This window comes from Echiichthys vipera (genome assembly GCF_963691815.1).
Source record: "Echiichthys vipera genome assembly, chromosome: 16".
In the NCBI taxonomy this organism is placed as follows: Eukaryota; Metazoa; Chordata; class Actinopteri; order Perciformes; family Trachinidae; genus Echiichthys; species Echiichthys vipera.
Genome location: NC_139841.1, coordinates 27767549 through 27778958, shown reverse-complemented (window position 1 = coordinate 27778958; position 11410 = coordinate 27767549). Strand labels below are relative to the sequence as shown.

The window sequence follows — 11410 nt, the reverse complement described above, 5'->3', positions numbered from 1 at the left end:
ACGGAGAAGAGAGGAAGAAAAGGACAGAGACAAAACAGACAGATGGACAGAGAGAGACAGAGACAGACACACTTCCAGTAACTATAATAACATCTATAGTAATGTGAATATGACTTATTAATACAGCAGAACAGCAGAAACAAGCACAGCTGAGGTGATAAATTATAACAGCAGCAGGAAGCGTCATGCAGGACCACGGCAGCAGGCACCACCACCATCAGCAGAGACCATAGCACAGGACCATGACAGCGTGCACCACCACCATCAGCAGAGACCTACACACAGGACCACGGCAGCAGGCACCACCACCATCAGCAGAGACCTGCACACAGGACCACGGCAGCAGGCACCACCACCATCAGCAGAGACCTTGCACACAGGACCACGGCAGCAGGCACCACCACCATCAGCAGAGACCTACACACAGGACCACGGCAGCAGGCACCACCACCATCAGCAGAGATCTGAGAGACGGCAAAGCACAAACAACTCCGGGGAAGAAGTGAATTAGTAACATGCAGTGATGAGACATGAATGATACAAACAGAGAGGAGAGAAGCTCAGAGGATCAGCAACCTGAACCGTGAATTGCTCCTCGTGCTGCGCATGGCTGTGTATTTTTCTACTATTCTGTTGTATTAACTGCCTTGACATATACGTTATATTCACATTACTATAAATATTATAGTTACTGTTAGGCTTTGCTTGCATCTCTGGAAGTGTCTCTGTCTGTCTCTCTCTGTCCATCTGTGTGTCTTTTCTCTCTCTCTCTCTCCTTCTCTTCCTCTCTCCAGTGCAGACAGATGTGCGTCCTCCACAGAGCTGGGTCTGTCTCTGTCTCTCTCTGTCTGTCTTTGTCTCTCTCTGTCCATCTGTCCGTCTTTTCTCTCTCTCTCTCTCTCTCCTTTTCTTCCTCTCTCCGGTGCAGACAGATGTGCGTCCTCCACAGAGCTGGGTCTGTCTGACGTTCCTGTCTGTTATAGTGAAGGTTTTCGTTGCCACCGTACTCTACGGGGGAATTGTTGGGTCTCTGTAAATCATAAATAAGTCATTGAGTGTGGTCTTTACCTACTCTGTAAAGTGTCCTGAGATAACTTTTGTTATGATTTGACACTATAAATAAAATTGAATTGAATTAAATGTGGTGTGAATGGTCAGATTAGATGGTCTGTAGATGTCCACTGCCATCAGTGTGAATGTGACAAACACAGTGAAAGCACCTTGAGGAGTCAGAAGACTAGAAAGACGCTTTATAAGTACAAGTCCATTCAACCTGTGAATAAGTGCACTTATTGGGGGATTGTGGAGAGGGGTCACATGGTCACTGGTTAAACTAACCACAGAGGAGGTAAACCGGGTTTTACTGATTTCCTTTCAACTGAAGATATTTAAGAGTATTTTATAAATTAATTAAATCAAATATTTCCCTCACATTAGTCCCATAAAGCTGTAATAAACGATGCCTTGACCATACTCTGTGTAGTAACAGTGCACCGCCACCTGGGGGCGCTGTGAGCTGCCCTGTGCTGTTGTATGAAACCTGTTGTATAACCAGTTTTATGCCTTTGCATAAAACATCACCTGCTCCAAATGAAAGCATATTCCAGAATGACATGTGCAGCTTACCTATTTGACACTGAAGTCTCTAACACAGAACATATTTTATATTTTCATAACATGTTTTGTTTGTAAAATCTTATTCTTAAAAATAGCTGTCAGATAAATGTAGAGCAATATTTATAAGTGGTGACACGCGTCTAAGTACATTAACTCAAGTACTTAAGTATCATTTTGAGGCATACTTGTACTTTACTCGAGTGTTTTCATGTTTTGCTACGTTGTACTTGTACTCCACTACATCTCAGTAAACACACACACACACACACACACACACACACACACACACACACACACACACACACACACACACACACACACACACACACACACACACACACACACACACACACACACACACACACACACACACACACACACACACACACACACACACACAGTGATGGTTCAGTGTTTCAGTGCAGTCTTTCCCTTGAACACATGCTCTATTTTATGCACTTTTCATATGTTTCATATTGACTGTAGATATTACTTGTAATCATAGTGCCTCTGTATTGTGTGTTTTGTCTCTTTTTATTATTGCATCTCAGGTTTGATCCCAAAGGTTGCAGAAGTATAATAATCCATCCACCTTCAGCCTCTTGTCCCTGGCGCGGTCCTTATTGGGAGTGAGGCGGGGTCCACCCTGGACAGGACGCCAGTATTATTATTATTATTGTTGTTGTTGTTGTTATTATTGGTAATTAAGTGTATTATTATTATTATTATTATTGGTAGTTAAGTTTATTATTATCAAGTAAAATGTTATTTATATAGCACATTTACAAACGGCTGAGCTGCACCAAAGTGCTTCACAAGAAAGTGCAAAGTGCAGTAAACATTAATATCATTATTGGTAATTGAGTTTATTATTATTATAATAATTATAATTATTATTACTAGTAGTAGTAGTAATTAAGTTTATTATTATTACCATTATTGTTATTTTTGGTAACTACGTTTATTATTGAAATTATAATAATAAAAATAATAATTATTATTATTAATATTATTATTATTATTGGTAATTAAGTTTCTTATTATGTTGTTATTATCATTATGTTTTTATTTTAATTATTATAATAACAATAATTATTATGGGTAATTAGGTTATTATTATGCTATTATCATTATGTTGTTATTATTATAATTATATTATTAGTTATTTTGTTTTTATTATTATAATAAAGGTAATTAGGTTTATTATGTTATTATCATGTTATCATTATATTGTTATTAATATTGTATGTTATTATTATAGGTAGTTCGGTTTATTATTATGTTGTTATATTATCATAGGTCATTAGGTTTATTATTATTATTATTACAGGTATTTCGGTTTGTTATTATGTTATTATTATTATGATAATATATAATTATGTTGTTATTATTATGTTGTTATTATTATGATTATGATCACAGGCAGTTCGGTACAGTAGGTGGCGGTACGCACCATACACGTCGGTTTGCGGTCCGCCACGAACCACAGAAGAAGAAGAAGACGCGAGCGGAGTCGAGCAGGAAACAGGAAGAAGAAGAAGAAGAAGAAGGAGAAGAAGAAGACAACGACAACATCATCGGCTCCACAATGAATAAAAGAATAGCAAAGGTAACAAAAACAGCCACAGTTACGGCATTTAACACACTTTGAGAGGCTTAAAGCGACTTAATGCGGCTTCGTGCTCGCGCCTACAGCCGCGCCCGCCAAAGAAAACGTCGTGAACGCGTCATTTTAACCGTTAATCTGCGCGAGAAAATGAAAGAATACCGACGACACACACACACACACACACACACACACACACACGGTGACTGAGGGGAAACTAGTTTAGTTAGTTTGAGTCAGGGCGTAGAAACAGACGCGTCACCTCAGATTCTCGTCCTTTTGTGCCGCGGTTTCGGTCTTTAAAGCTTTAAACGGCGGAGGAAGAGGAGCTGAGGCGGCGCTTTTTAACGCGCTGTCACCGCCGGAGACAACATGGAGCCTGCTCGGGCTGGGCGTGACGTCAGAGCCCACGGTCCCAACTGACAATGAAAACAAAATACAAATAAATAATAATTATTATTATTATTACTGAGAGAATAAGAGACAAAACAACCGTTATTAATGTCGTTATTCAGAATAAATAATATTAATAATTTAAATACATATAAATTATTATAATTACTGAGAAAATAAGAGACAAAACAACCGTTATTAGTGTCGTTATTGAGATTAAATAATATTAATAATTTAAATAAATTATAATAATGTTATTACTGAGAGAATAAGAGACAAAACTATCGTTATTAATGTCGTTATTGAGAATAAATAATATTAATAATTTAAATAAATAATAATAATGTTATTACTGAGAGAATAAGAGACAAAACAACCGTTATTAATGTCGTTATTTAGAATAAATAATATTAATAATTTAAATAAATAATAATAATGCTATTACTTAGAGAATAAGAGACAAAACAACCGTTCTTAATGTCGTTATTCAGAATAAATAATATTAATAATTTAAATACATATAAATTATTATAATTACTGAGAGAATAAGAGACAGAACAACCGTTATTAATGTCGTTATTGAGAATAAATAATATTAATAATTTAAATAAATATAAGTAATTATTATTGAGAGAATAAAAGACAAAACAACCGTTATTAATGTCGTTATTGAGAATAAATAATATTAATAATTTAAATAAATAATAATGCTATTACTGAGAGAATAAGAGACAAAACAACCGTTATTAATGTCGCTATTGAGAATAAATAATATTAATAATTTAAATAAATATAAATAATTATTATTACTGAGAGAATAAGAGACAAAACAACTGTTATTAATGTTGTTATTGAGAATAAATAATATTCATAATTTAATTAAATATAAATGATTATTACTGAGAGAATAAGAGACAAAACAACCGTTATTAATGTCGTTATTGAGAATAAATAATATTAATAATTTAAATAAATAATAATAATTATTATTATTATTGAGAGAATAAGAGACAAAACAACCGTTATTAATGTCGTTATTGAGAATAAATTATATTAATAATTTAAATAAATAATAATGTTATTATTACTGAGAGAATAAGAGACAAAACAACCGTTATTAATGTCGTTATTGAGAATAAATAATATTAATAATTTAAATAAATATAAATAATTATTATTGAGAGAATAAGAGACAAAACAACCGTTATTAATGTGGCTATTGAGAATAAATAATATTAATAATTTAATTAAATATAAATTATTATTATTACTGAGAGAATAAGAGACAAAACAACCGTTATTAATGTCGTTATTCAGAATAAATAATATTAATAATTTAAATGAATTATAATAAGAATTATTATTATTATTACTGAGAGAATAAAAGACAAAACAACAGTTATTAATGTCGTTATTGAGATTAAATAATATTAATAATTTAAATAAATAATTATAATGTTATTACTGAGAGAATAAGAGACAAAACAACCGTTATTAATGTCGTTATTGAGAATAAATAATATTAATAATTTAAATAAATAATAATAATGTTATTACTGAGAGAATAAGAGACAAAACAACAGTTATTAATGTCGTTATTGAGAATAAATAATATTAATAATTTAAATAAATAATAATAATGTTATTACTGAGAGAATAAGAGACAAAACAACCGTTATTAATGTCGTTATTGAGAATAAATAATATTAATAATTTAAATAAATATAAGTAATTATTATTGAGAGAATAAGAGACAAAACAACCGTTATTAATGTTCAAATCTAATCTGTTTTTTATATAAATACTGAAAGAATTTAACTACTCAATTATTATAATATTCTTATTGAGAATAAATAATAATTTAAAAACATAATTAGAAAATAAGGATGTAATGATTGAAAGGAAAAAGAGAAAATAAATAGTTATTGATAATAAATAATAATAATTGAAATAAAATTATAATAAGAAAAAAAATATTGTAAATAATAATGTAATAATTGGGAGGAAAAAGGGAAAATAAATAATGCTATTATTGAGATTTAATAATAATTGAAATAAAAACATAATTAGAAAAATAAACAATATTCTTGTAAATAATAATGTAAATGAGGAAAAACAGAAAATTAATGATAATATTATTGAGAGAATAAGAAACAAAAAGAGTCAATAATGACGAGAATAATTTTTAAATCTGTTTTAAAATAGCGGAGGAATTTAACAACTCGGGTATAATAATCTTATTGAGAATTAATAATAATAAAAATAAAATATAATAATTTAAATAAAAACGATTGTAAATAATAAAGAGAAAATAAACGTGTTTAACGGGAGCGTGTTGAGCTGTCTGCTCCGTTTCACACTTACTTACACTTTCATTGTGACACAGCAATTCAATTAAATTCAATTCTTTCAGTTTCATTTTATTTAAAGTGCCAAATCATAACAACAGTGACCTCAGGACACTTTACAGAGCAGGTGAAGACCCAACAATCCCCCTGTAGGGTACGCACATCCGCACAGCAGCGCTTTTGGGTTTGATCCTGGCGTGTGTCTGATACAACCGAGCCTGTGTGTATGTGTGTGTGTGTCTTATAAAACCGAGCCTGTGTGTGTTTGTGTGTGTGTCTGATACAACCGAGCCTGTGTGTGTGTGTGTGTGTGTGTGCGAGAGGAATTCCCCTGTGTTAAATGTGAGCAGCCGGCCTTGTTATCAATGTGCTCTTTGAATTCCCCTGACAATCCAGTTTTACACGTCAGGTTAATGACGGTGACGCGTCTGCTGACGGGCAGAACGCAGCTTCATTACCTGCTTTAAAAAAAAAATCTATCAAAGAAGGACGGAGCAAACGGATCGTTTAATAAAGTAAATACAGAAAAACTCCACCTGCATTCAAAAGCTTACTTAAGTGAAAGTATTTACCACAAAAACACATGTGCTCATTATGCAGAATCCCCCATTTAAAGGATCACGATATGTTATTTAATTCTGATTATTGATGCTTTCATGTGTGCACTACTTTAATGCTGCAGCAGGTAAAGGTGCGGTTTGTTCCTCTCTATCTCTTTATTTATATTTATAGTGCCGGGTACGTTGTGAATCAAAGTTTTATCTTAAAAACTATGGACTTTGATCCCATCTCTGTATTTCCTGTTCCACATAAAGACACACAGATCTCTCCCATCTCAGTTTAGACAATGGGAACTAAACTTTAAAGAGCTTTACAGCTTTAATGTCATTTGTATACAAAAATATTGTTCTTAGGGCGCCCTCCCACTGTTCCTCCGTCCCGTGCCCCGTGCTTTAGGGTCCTTGTCCCCCCCTCCAGGCCCGTTTGTACTCACACTACCTGGGCCTCGGAGAATGCTTCTTGCTGCCTATACGTCATCACGCCGTAACACGTCACACGCATTGATGACGTCATGGCGATGCGTGGCTTTGTTTCCAGATCTTTCCGTAGACCTCGGAGTTTTTGTGCGTCTTGTCGACTGTTTTTGAATCTTTTCATCTGCGACAAAGTTTAGTCGTCACATTAGAATATTCTTTTAGTCTTAGGGCGCACTCACTGTCCATCCGTACCGTGCCCAAACATGAGTCACAGCCAAAGTCTAGTTTGTTTGACCAGTGCGAGTACAACTGTACAGCGCTCAGGCCCGGCCCGGCCCGGCCCGGTTGATAGCGGTGGACTTGTGATGCCTATTCCCACTATGGACCTTTAAAAAGCCTCCGAATGGTTCACGGTGATTTGATGTGGAGGTGAAGTGTTTGCTCGGACGGATGCAACGCTCAAAAACAGTCTGACGAAGTTAAATTCCCGAGGGGTGATGACGTATTAATCAATACGCATTCACGCCGCGGCCCGGATCATTTCAAGTAATGTGATGACGAACGGGCATGGGCCTCGGGGGGAGAGGGAGGGGGACAGTGTGAGTGCACCTATATACGCCAGAAAGCTGAAAATCTTTGGCGTTTTTAGACGGACAGACAGTTGATGACGTCACCGCAGGCGCTCTTCATTTTAACTCGTGTTTTGGTTTTTGTTTTCAAGGTTAGGATTTGAGGATAATTTTCATAGAAATAAACTTTATTTTAACAGAATCTGGTGTTTCATCTACGCACGCCGACCAACAATCCTGTTATTTTTGAAATGAATCAAACCCGTCGTCATATTTCTTTGTTACGTCGTGTTCAGAGTCGATCATTTGGATCTAAACTACGTCTTTGGAGAGGAGAGGAGGCGAACTGTGCGTCCTTTTGTCTCCTCAGTCTCAGGCTCATGTGTCCCATTTTAAACCTGTCGTTCTGTTTCAGGAGCTTGAGGAAATTCGCGGACGGGGAGCGAAGCATTTCCGCAACATTCAAGTGGATGACTCAAATATTTTGAACTGGCAAGGGCTTCTTGTTCCTGTAAGTACTGACTCCAAATATGATATTATAGTGTTGTAACTTCAATTGTCCCGTCATTGAAGCTTTTATTAACGTTTTTTTTTATCTCTCCAAGGATTCTCCTCCATACGACAAAGGAGCATTTCGGATCGAGGTCATCTTCCCCGCAGAGTACCCCTTCAAGCCCCCGAAGATCACTTTCAAGACGAAGATCTACCACCCCAACATCGACGAGAAGGGCCAGGTGTGCCTGCCCATCATCAGTGTGGAGAACTGGAAACCAGCCACCAAAACTGATCAAGGTGAGGCTCGAGGCCCGTCCGCACTCAAACGCCTCGAGATCCACCTACTCCTCAAACACCCGTACCAGTTTCTCAACTGATCCTTTACCACAGATGTGCTCAAATAAGCAATCTTCACGAGATCCGGTGAAAAAAACGCAATTAACTTTTGGAGAAATGAGCCCCGGCGTCACACCGCGGTGCCCAATCATGTGGCGCCGGTGCCCAATCATGTGGCGCCGGTGCGAGAGTCCCTTACAGTCAACCGTAAACATCCGGCCCCCGGAGATAAAAAACTCCCTGGGAGTTTGTGAAGCAGCTGTTTGTCGCTCTGTATCTTTGGTGCAGTCGGAAATGTCCGATCATAAGCGATCTGACAGGAAACGCACACGTTGCGCTACGTTAGAGGGTTAAAGAACACAACGGGACGTCACACAGACGGGGCCCCGATTCACCAGGAGAGACACACAACACACAACAGGAAACCTTGTGTGTGTCGCAAATGTGCGCCTGAGGCGAGGAGGGGCGGCACCTGGGTAGAGTGAGCAGCAGGCCGGACATGACGGGGATTACGGTCACTTTGCCACTTTGTAATTTGATCATAAACGCTTCGGCGTCCGAGGTTCTCTCCAGTTAGGCATTTTCATTGCGCTCTTCGTGTCGTGCCGCCTCCCCCTCCCTCAGTGGTTTGTTATCTTCTGGTATCTGTGAGCCCGTGACATAAACGTCATAAACACGCCCACTCGCTCGCTGTAAACTCTCCTCATGTTCCAGTGGGTCTGTGAGATAAAAGATGAAGCATTGTTTAAACTTAAGAAGGTTGAAAAGGAGAGGAGACTTTAATTAAAACGCAGAAGTATTCAGTAAAAGCTCCTTAATCACACAGGCCGGGTTAGAACACAATAAATACAAAATAAAGGAGTTAAAGCAACTCTTACCTCTCTTGCATGTCTCACAGCGCTGCCCTCCAAAGTCCTGCCTGACCTCTGACCCTCCCTCCTCCCCTGACACGCGCAGTGAGAGAGAAATGCTGCGTTCGAGTGCTATGGGAAGTTTCGGAGCTCCACCTAGGCAAAGGGTACTGGAGTGCCTGTCAAAGTGGAACCTCCTACTAGAGATCGAGGATCTTCTTTGCCTAGTTGGAGGTCCGAAACTTCAGACTTCCCTTGGCACTTGAACACAGCATGAGCAGCGCAAGTGAAACGGAGCGACGGAGTTGAACATTGATGAGTTTCAACACCTGGTGGATTTCTTTCACATTTTAGTGCCACACTCTTGTTAGGAGCTTTTAAAGATTAATAAAGAAAAACTGTAAAACGCCAGAAAGGGAAGAATTAGTCTGATGAATATAATTAAAGTTTTTTGAAAGTGTCCGGCCGGAAACACGTCCTAAAGAAAACAAGAGCAACAGATCAACTGTGACGGGTTAACATGCTCGATGCAGCTCCTCCTAAAGACAGGATCATTTTTTTTAAGGGGCGATGAAATGCAGGAAAGGTTTCCTCTCAGCTGAACGTCAAAGCCTAAACTGTTCCCTCTCTCCCCTCCAGTGATCCACAACCTCATTAGTCTGGTGAACAGCCCCCAGCCGGAGCACCCGCTGAGGGCCGACCTGGCCGAGGAGTACAGCAAAGACCACGCCAAATTCATGAAGAACGCCGAGGAGTTCACGAGGAAATACAGTGAAAAGCGGCCCGTCGACTGACGACACCCGCCGCCGCCGTGGGCCTCCTTTCTATTTCCTGTTCGAAGGGCGCGCCTCGACTCTCTGCTCTTACCCCCCAAACTACAGAGATGCCCCGTTCTCGCATACCTGCTTGTTTTTCGCACTCGCTCCTTCATAGAGGCTCGTGTTTCTGTCTCACTTTGCCAAAAACAAAAGAGACTTTTTGGTGAATGGCAGGCTGCGGCCTCTAGGTGTCACCGCTGGGTTGTTTTGACTTCTTTCTTACTGATTTGTTTTTAGAAAAACAACAGAAAATGGTCAGAGGTGGCATCCTGGAAAGTCCAATATCTGAGATAATACAAATTTAAAAAGTGCTGTTCCGCTTCCTTCAGTGGGTTTTTTTCACGTTCACATTAATCCCTCGCTCCTGCCGACATGTTTACAGAGTTTAAAGCTAACTGTTGTCTTTGTTTTGCCCTTAACATACACTGTACTTTGTGAGATCACCTGTCGCAGAAGAGGAAAATTGAAGTTTTGTTATTGATGCACACGGAAACACACTCGCGTCCCTTCAAATGTTTGTGTCTCTGAGCTGTTCGGGGGAAAAATCCGCTCGTTAAATCCTTTTTATCTTTGTTGTCCTTTAAGGAACGTGAGAATGATGTCGTTTTAAATGCAGATAAACTACTGGATGTCAGACTCAGTCCTGAATGCACTTCACTATCTTTTCTCTTTTTTATATAAACGATCTTAAATCCAGCTGATTTCCGTTCCCCTCCCTCACGTTCACGGCCGTTCAGTCCCGCAGAGGAGAAGGTTTCACATTCAGAAGAAGCTCCGCAAAGCACTGATTGGTTCTAGCGTCGCACTCTCGTTTTTTTTCAGCTCCTAATTGTTGTTTTTTTCTCTCCTCCGTCAATAAACACGATGTAATTATCCAGTTACTATACGCTCTTATCTCTGACACGCCCTCACGTACAGAGGCGACACATCCAACTGCAGCTGGAGGACAGAAGCTCGTTCATGAATAAAGATTTGCGATGGATGCTTAATCTAAACCGTGTCGTGTTTATTTACCCCCGATTCTTCTTGAATTATAAAAATATGACTTTATTTAGGTTTTAAAGTGACAAAGTGTGAATTTTGGAAGATGTGATAATGGATTTTTGTCACATTATTCTGATTATTTCGGGGCTAATGGTGCACTACGTTCATCCGTACGCTACTATATTTTACCCTAAAGGTGTCCTCTTTGATACACAACCGGTCTGAATGAACAAACCACAGGGAAATGTTGTATTTTCAGCAGCATTAGTGGTTAAAAAAGACCTTTGAATGCCTTCACCGTACTGCCCCGAGCTAATCACTGTTAGCCACGTCTCCGTTAACAGTTGTTACACAAAAAAAACTGTTTTAATGAATTATTCAAGCTGCGGGAAAAACAATGGGATGATTTTGCGCCG

The 11410-nt window shown here is 38.3% G+C and overlaps 1 protein-coding gene across 1 annotated transcript; it reads left to right on the top strand.

Moving 5' to 3' along the window:
* The first annotated feature begins 3140 nt into the window (after positions 1–3140).
* On the top strand, positions 3141–10999 carry LOC310958722 (ubiquitin-conjugating enzyme E2 L3-like). The gene is made up of 4 exons (XM_083929794.1): positions 3141–3226; positions 7926–8021; positions 8116–8302; positions 9832–10999. Exons 1-4 carry the CDS (start codon positions 3206–3208, stop codon positions 9984–9986), a joined length of 459 nt encoding a protein of 152 aa, XP_083785920.1. The 5' UTR covers positions 3141–3205; the 3' UTR covers positions 9987–10999.
* The last annotated feature ends 411 nt before the right edge of the window (positions 11000–11410 follow it).

What these genes read in the sequence shown, in the direction of transcription:
- LOC310958722 (XM_083929794.1), top strand. Translation starts at nt 3,206, where the DNA reads ATGAATAAAAGAATAGCAAAG. An exon ending in GGCAAGGGCTTCTTGTTCCT is followed by an intron (nt 8,022 to 8,115) that starts GTAAGTACTGAC and finishes TATCTCTCCAAG; the next exon opens with GATTCTCCTCCATACGACAA. An exon ending in AGCCACCAAAACTGATCAAG is followed by an intron (nt 8,303 to 9,831) that starts GTGAGGCTCGAG and finishes TCTCCCCTCCAG; the next exon opens with TGATCCACAACCTCATTAGT.